Below are 8,595 nucleotides of genomic sequence, written 5' to 3'. Positions count from 1 at the left end.
GGTTGAGGGGCAGCTCTTGGGGGGGAGATGTGGGGGATCTTGGATGTTTGGTGGCTTGGCGGTTGTGAGCTTGGGCCAGTGGCCGAGAGGTTGCTGATTCGGGGCCCCCGATTCGACTTGGTGGGAGATCTGTTGATGTGCCCTTGGGCGTGGCACTTAACCCTGGTTGCTCCTGTGGGTTGCTCTGGATGGAAGTGTCTGCTAGATAACTGAATGTAATGTTAATGTTGAGCGGCTTCACTGCAGGTAGATTGTATGTATTTAAAATTATATTTAAAGAAATTATATAAAATAAATAAATTTAAATTCTTCTGTGACTATTTCAATTGTTCATCTTGATAGTTGGTAAAGAGGGCCTGCAGAAGTAGAGCCAAAGATTCCAAAGTATCCTAGAAACTGAAACTGTTTTGTGGATGTTGGTAACCAGTTTAAGTACAGGCAGGGTTAATGAGAGAGGACTTTAAATGTTCACACTTGGTTTGCAGCTGTATGCGGTTCACACACAGCCTTTGGCTTCCTCACGCACTGAAGTGAAAGAGTCTCATCAAATGTTTTTCAAAGCGTTTTGCTGTTCTCTTCAAAGTCATATTTTCATGCTTCCACAGATGTTATCATGCCATTCACTATGTAGGTCCATCTTTGTAGGTGGGTCCATTTGTGTTGGTTTTATTGCGGTAAGCCTTCGGTATAATTTTCAAGAAGAGTAAAGGTTTTATGTCTATATTTTTGTGATATTGCTGCTTTGTGTTTTGATGGAAAGATAACTATCATCTGAGAGCATTTTTAAAACAGAGTTTTGTTTGTATGTGTCATTGTAGTGAATGTGTGTCCAATCCATGCTCAGTGTTTTCATGTCACTATATGTGCATTTATGTCTACATGGTCAGCAGCATGCATAGGCCTTGTGGATATCTGAGGCAGATAATGACATATAAAATTGTGTGCCAGGAAACATAACTTGATTAGCAGCTAATGCTCCTTGCAGCGAGCCCATCAATCTTCATCACGGCCGCCCATACCCTTGTGCTGAGTATGTATTTKRACAAGTGTAGTTGGTATATGTAGAGAGTGAACAAATATAATAAACATGAACCTAGCGGTTTTAAATGGCATGATTTATTGCAGAATGGAGATCTGATTGTTCATGAAAGTGATGACACTTTCCTATACAGGCTCTATTTCTCTCACTGTTTATTTGAACCCATGCTGATTCATGAAGCCTTGTCAACTCAATCTCAAACGAATTATGGTGAGGAGATTCAACTTCGATTCATAGAGCTGTGAGTGTGAACCACACCCTTAAACCTACATTACAATATATGCCTCATTACTCCACCATTCACCACTAAAAATCCTCTCATTCACCCATATATCTTCCCTAACAGCCCTCCATTTGACTACTGCGGCCTTGTCCCACTGAATGATGTCATGGAGTCTCTTCCTCGTAGGTGGTCTGGCAATTGGTTAGAGGAAGCAGAGTAGCCAACAGTTGACTTTAGGGGTTACTGAATCCATACGATTCAGTGAGCTGACCTGATTACCTACAGTTTGGGTCTTGAGAAAGAAATTGACAGTCATTAGTGTTTCAGTCTGACATTGTGCGCTATTGCAATTGGTCTTGTTGGTAGTAGAGTAGATCGGCAATATCATACTGGGAACACAGCATTCATCTCATTGAAGAGAAAAGTTATTGACACAGAGAGCTTTCAGATTTGTTTCCCATGAAAATAGATAAGAATGAGAGGACTACATATTGGTGCTGGAGCCTAAATGTGGATCATGTTTTAAATCAAACACTTAGAGGGTTCAACAGATCATGCATTTGTGTGCCTTAGAAATAGAGACCAGAGTGTTGAACAGTTGAGCCACTGAGTGGCACTAGAACATTCAGCCATCCTGTTATGTTTGTCTCAAGATCACCACTCTCTCCAATTAACCAACGTTACAGTTGTTGGTTGAGGAGTTTGCTCTAGAGAGACTAGAAATGATTTGTAATATATGCTGATCATAAGGCTTAGAAGTCATTATGTTAGGGAGTGGTATCTCAGACCAGTAGAAGTGTGTTTAGATGTGAACTGAAATTGGTTTTCAATCATTTACTTAGTCACAATATTTAAATTAGAATAATATTGAGAAGGAAGATTGTCATATTTTAATCAAATGCATAAAATTCAGGAAAAGGATCCATTTTGTGTGCAGCACATTTTATCAAAGAAATTCTTCCAAAGATTATGTTGTTTCAGATGCTTAGTTCTTGTTTGTTGAGGATCGTCAGTTTAGCAGAGCTACGGTGTCTTACAGAAGGTCCTACAGAATTTGTCCATAGAGCCGAAGCCTAAATGGGCTGATGACCATTTGAGCTGAGCAGGCTAGGGAATGCAAACTCTTTTTCTCCTCTGAGGTTTTCAGCATGAGGTTTTATTTACACATCTGACCAAAATAATCCTATACACAGGAAATTCTTGTGATTGTGAGTTCCTCTCCTCAAATGTTGGGAAGTTTATTTATTTCTACATGCATTCCTGATTTCCACTCTCAAAGTATACAGTGAAGGTTTCAGAGGAATATAAATGTAAGCTATATTTAGAAGTCTGAGTTTTTTTGTCAGATATTTCATGATTATGTTGTCAATAATGCTCTGATTTCATGCAGGTGACATAGAAACCCCTACCACTGCTTATTTATACAGTATGAAACTTTACAGTTCAATACCATAACAACTTTAATTCACTGTAAATCAAATGTGGCCTCAAGGAAACAGATGGCAATGCTCTGATTGATTCAGTATTTGTGTTAACAGCACTTTTTGCAATGGGGAATTTGTTTAACTGATAAACAAATGCATGTTTACTAGTGCACATAGCTCTAATCCTGATGTAGTATGCAGTGCAGGGTTATTAAAAATGTTTCACTTTTCCCTTCAGAATTTTGGTTTATTATTCCAAGGTGTAAATCTGTTTATGAGGAAGAACATTGAAAACCAGCTGCAGGACTATATTTAAGCAACAAGGCCCGAGGTGGTGTGGTATATGGCCAATATAACACAGCGAAAAGCTGTTCTTAAGCACAACGCAACGCGGAGTGCCTGGATACAGGTGTCCTGAGGCGATTAGAGCTGTAAAAATACATGTTTTGTCATACATGACCTGTGGTATATGGTCTGATATACCATGGCTTTCAACAAATCAGCATTCAGGGCTCGAACCACCCAGTTTATAATAAAGAGTACATGACTGTAATGATCTTTAAGTTTAATAGGCTAAGATTGAATGTGTTACTTTGTACTGTCCTTTCTTTTCAATTTACTTATGTCTATTTTCATGGAATAAAATCAAGCTGACTTGCAATGTATTTTTTTTGTTTATTACACTTTTATTTTACGTTCAATATGGAAAAAATAATAATAATTTACAGAAGTTTTTTTCAACTAACTTCTAAAAAACTATTTCCACTTTAACATCTACATTCAACATCTGAGAAGCAGCACAGAATATAACACACACAACAGTCAAATGGCAGACACTCAGATGACAAGCTCAGAGCTCCTACATATAAACCATAGTTTTCCTAAACATTTACATTTACTAAAACAACATCCGTACACTCTTGGGCTTTTATTAACTGTTCTCTCATGGCGATAAATCAACTGAAAGAGGACCTGCAATGGTATTTTATGCACAGCTGCACTTCGGGAGAGAAGTTAGCCTATAATAACCATAATCACAATCATTTTTTAATCACAGTCTTTATTGGCGCCTGAAAAAGATACTTGTCGAAGTCATATTCTCTCTTCCCACTGTACCAAAATGGTGACACTCGCGCGTAATATCTTGCAATATATTTTATTTATTTTTGAGATGTTCCCATTATATTATTATTCAGATGTTTCCTATTTTTTTTTAGCTTTACACTCTGCCTATTTAAAATGTAGAACTTTCTCAGGGCACGTGAGCGATAAGTAAGGGCAAAGCGGGAATCCCATCAGCTTGAATTGGTGACTTTGGGGGTACAAGCCTGTCTCTGTTGTTACACCAAAGCTGCTTTTGTGCATTTGGTTTCCCTTTTTTGATAAGATACTGTCTATGCTAAAACCTTTGGATTTGTCCGTTGCTCTGCTAGGGACAGTGGGTATAATTTCCATTGTTCTACACAGCATAGATGAGTTCAAGTTCTCCGTGCAACCGGACAGGATAGGAGGACCATTCTCCCTCCCATCAAAGGCTAGTCTAGTGTTGTCTGCTTCACTCGCATGGAGGGAAGGCGCTCCTGACAGATGAGCTGTGTCCAAACAGACCCTGTGCTCCTGAACGGGTATGCACCTTGGACCGTGTCGCGCGTCAGTTGATTGTGTGCCATACATGTCCTGCATGGATTCAGTTTGGATTTGATTCTGCACATTACATTTTTGGCCATGGACAGACCCACTTTGCTGCATCCCAACATTGTTGAACTCACCAAGAACATGTTTTAAATCTGAACTACGTTTCTCAAAATGTCTATGTTGTTGTTCCACCTCCGTGCCCACCACAGCCCAATCTCCAGCTGACATAGGCCTACCCATCCTCCTCAGGTGAGCATCAGCTGGAACGTTAGATCCTGACGGGTTCGTGGAGACTGGACCTCTTTTCCTCTTGTGAGTAGTTTTGGACTCTGCAGTCTCTTGGCCCTTTAGTTTTCTCTTCCTCCGTCTATAGTTCCCGTTCTCAAACATGTCTAGACATTTGGTGTCCAAAGTCCAGTAGCTTCCTTTCCCGGTACGGCCCTTCTCTCTCGGTACCTTGATGAAACAGTCGTTTAGAGAGAGGTTGTGGCGTATTGAGTTCTGCCAGCCCTGCTTGTTGTCATGGTAAAAGGGGAAGCCGTCCATTATGAACTGGTAAATGCCGCTCAGCGTTGCGCGCTTGTCTGGTGCGCTCTTGATGGCCATAGCGATAAGTGCAATGTAGCTGTACGGAGGTTTTTGCAGAGATTCCTGCCGAGTTGGGACGAAGCCCAAAGCGGGAAGAATGGTACCGCCGTCGCCTCCATACAAGTAAATCAGGGACGAATTGGGGAAATTGAGCGCCGAGGGTGGCACTCCAAGGACTCGGCTGTGGTAAAGGCTCATGATGCTGGAGCGCTATCTGCTTCCCAAGGAACTTCAGCTCGTGGGGAGAGCTGCTCTTGGAATGATGGGATCCCACAGTGTCTCTGCCTCATGAGTCAAACAATGTTAAATAATTGTTTAACATGTTTTATGTTGACTTTTCATTGGAAAATAAATTGTCTATCATAAACACTGGTTGTGTTCTCAGCCCACCCACATTAATTAAAATTTCATTGCTGAAAGCCCCAGCTCTCTCACCGCGTGTCCCCTGCGTAGGCCTACCAGCCAATGGTGTTCTTGGTTATTCCCACATTTGTTTATAGAATTAGTCTGTTGATAAGTCTGCCCACCCAAGTTGAATCAAGCTGTGTTTATTTGGAAAAATTTCCGGGCACCCAATACATAAACGCACTGATCTGATGTTTGAAATATCACGTCCACCCTTGACGCTGAAAGTTGCTCACACAGAGAGAACAAGCAAACACGGCCAAGTTCTTTCTGGGAGTTGCTGTGGGTTACTTGAAATAAAAACAAAGTGTATAAAAGGAAAATAACTTTAACCATTTTATTTTAAAGGGATAGTTCACCCAAATTACAAAATTACACATTGTTTTACAAAGTTACTGTTGAGTAACTGATTACATGTGGGGTGACCCCCCCAAGTGCTGACACAAAACATTTGGTCAAAAATTAGGTAGGCCTATGTGGATGATGGTCATGCTTAAACAAACAAACTATGAAGGGATATAAGTGGCTACAATTTGCACTTTTTTTGTTATTTAATTAATGAAAAAAATGACTGTGTATTTGTATTTGTATTTCTTAAGGATCCCTGCCAAGGCAGCAGCTACTCTTCCTGGAGAAGAGTATTTCATGACATTACATTTCATAACACTTTACCCAAAACATTTAGTTTGTTCCCTCAGGCCACTACACCACTATCACATATTTACAATACAACATCCATGTGTATGTGCGTGTCTTATCATGTGTATGTGTGTCTGTGCCTGTGTGTGTCTCTTCACAATCCCTGTTGTTCTATAAGGTCTATTTTTACCTGTTTTTTAAAATCTGATTCTACTGTTTGCATCAGTTACCTGATGTAGAATATAGTTCCATGTAGTCATGGCTCTATGTAGTACTGTGCACCTCCCATAGTCTGTTCTTGACTTGGGGATTGTGAAGAGACCTCTGGTGGCATGTCTTGTGGGTAATGAATGCATGGGTGTCCGGGCTGTGTGCTTTAAACAGACACCTCGCTGCATTCAGCATGTCAACACTTCTTACAAAAACAAGTAGTGATGAAGTCAATCTCTCTTCCACTTTAAACCATGAGAGATATACACTGCTCAAAAAAATAAAGGGAACACTAAAATAACACATCCTAGATCTGAATGAATGAAATATTCTTATTAAATACTTTTTTCTTTAACATAGTTTGAATGTGCTGACAACAAAATCACACAAAATCATCAATGGAAATCAAAATTTATCAACCCATGGAGGTCTGGATTTGGAGTCACACTCAAAATTAAAGTGGAAAACCACACTACAGGCTGATCCAACTTTGATGTAATGTCCTTAAACAAGTCAAATGAGGCTCAGTAGTGTGTGTGGCTCCACGTGCCTGTATGACCTCCCTACAACGCCTGGCATGCTCCTGATGAGGTGGCGATGGTCTCCTGAGGGATCTCCTCCCAGACCTGGACTAAAGCATCCGCCAACTCCTGGACAGTCTGTGGTGCAACGTGGCGTTGGTGGATGGAGCGAGACATGATGTCCCAGATGTGCTCAATTGGATTCAGGTCTGGGGAACGGGCGGTCCATAGCATCAATGCTTCCTCTTGCAGGAACTGCTGACACACTCCAGCCACATGAGGTCTAGCATTGTCTTGCATTAGGAGGAACCCAGGGCCAACCGCACAGCATATGGTCTCACAAGGGGTCTGAGGATCTCATCTCGGTACCTAATGGCAGTCAGGCTACCTCTGGCGAGCACATGGAGGGCTGTGCGGCCCCCAAAGAAATGCCACCCATACCATGACTGACCCACCGCCAAACCGGTCATGCTGGAGGATGTTGCAGGCAGCAGAACGTTCTCCACGGCGGTCTCCAGACTCTGTCACGTCTGTCATGTGCTCAGTGTGAACCTGCTTTCATCTGTGAAGAGCACAGGGCGCCAGTGGCGAATTTGCCAATCTTGGTGTTCTCTGGCAAATGCCAAACGTCCTGCACGGTGTTGGGCTGTAAGCACAACCCCCACCTGTGGACGTCGGGCCCTCATACCACCCTCATGGAGTCTGTTTCTGACCGTTAGCAAACACATGCACATTGTGTGCCTGCTGGAGGTCATTTTGCAGGGCTCTGGCAGTGCTCCTCCTGCTCCTCCTTGCACAAGGCGGAGGTAGCAGTCCTGCTGCTGGGTTGTTGCCCTCCTACGGTCTCCTCCACGCTCCTGATGTACTGGCCTGTCTCCTGGTAGCGCCTCCATGCTCTGGACACTACACTGACAGACACAGCAAACCTTCTTGCCACAGCTCGCATTGATGTGCCATCCTGGATAAAGCTGCACTACCTGAGCCACTTGTGTGGTTGTAGACTCCATCTCATGCTACCACTAGAGTGAAAGCACCGCCAGCATTCAAAAGTGACCAAAACATCAGCCAGGAAGCATAGAACTGAGAAGTGGTCTGTGGCACACCTGCAGAACCACTCCTTTATTGTGGGGTGTCTTGCTTAACTTGCCTTATTAATAATTTCCACCTGTTTTGTCTATTCCATTTGCACAACAGCATGTGAAATTTATTGTCAATCAGTGTTGCTTCCTAAGTGGACAGATTGATTTCACAGAAGTGTGATTGACTTGGAGTTACATTGTGTTGTTTAAGTGTTCCCTTTATTTTTTTGAGCAGTGTACATGCATATTATTAATGTTAGCTCTCTGTGTACAGTTAAGAGCCAGCCGTGCTGCCCTGTTCTAAACCAATTGTAATTATTTTACGAGGTCTCTCTTTGTGCCACCTGACCACACAACTGAACAGTAGTCCAGGTGTGATAAAACTGTAGGACCTGCCTTGTTGATAGTGTTGTTAAAATGGCAGAGCAGCTTCTCCCCATCTTAGCTACTGTTGTATCAACATGTTTTGACCATGACCGTTTAAAATCCTGGGTTACTCCAAGCAATTTAGTCTCCTCAACTTGCTCAATTTCCACATTATTTATTCCAGGACTTAGTTGAGGTTTATGGTTTAGTGAATGATTTGTCACAAATACATTGTGTAACTAAATTAAGTTACACTATWTATAGAAACATATGTGGACACCCCTTTAAATGAGTGGATTTGGCTATTTCAGCCACACCCATTGCTGACAGACACACACTGGCAATAGAATGGCATTACTGAAGAGCTTAGTGACTTTCAACGTGGCACCGTCATAGGATGCCACCTTTCAAACAAGTCAGTTCGTCAAATTTTTGCCCTGCTAGAGCTGCCCCGGTCAACTGTAAG

The 8,595-nt window shown here is 42.0% G+C and overlaps 1 protein-coding gene across 1 annotated transcript; it reads right to left on the bottom strand.

Moving 5' to 3' along the window:
* Window positions 1–3,375: 3,375 nt before the first annotated feature.
* LOC111952903 (uncharacterized) lies at window positions 3,376–5,180 on the bottom strand. The gene has a single exon (XM_023971905.2). The coding sequence runs from the start codon at window positions 5,105–5,107 to the stop codon at window positions 3,917–3,919; it is 1,191 nt and encodes a 396-aa protein (XP_023827673.1). The 5' UTR covers window positions 5,108–5,180; the 3' UTR covers window positions 3,376–3,916.
* Between the last annotated feature and the right edge of the window lie 3,415 nt (window positions 5,181–8,595).

This window comes from Salvelinus sp. IW2-2015, linkage group LG26 (assembly GCF_002910315.2).
Source record: "Salvelinus sp. IW2-2015 linkage group LG26, ASM291031v2, whole genome shotgun sequence".
Lineage (NCBI taxonomy): Eukaryota > Metazoa > Chordata > Actinopteri > Salmoniformes > Salmonidae > Salvelinus > Salvelinus sp. IW2-2015.
Note: the sequence above shows the minus strand (reverse complement) of the source record. Positions and strands in the feature narration are given on the sequence as shown.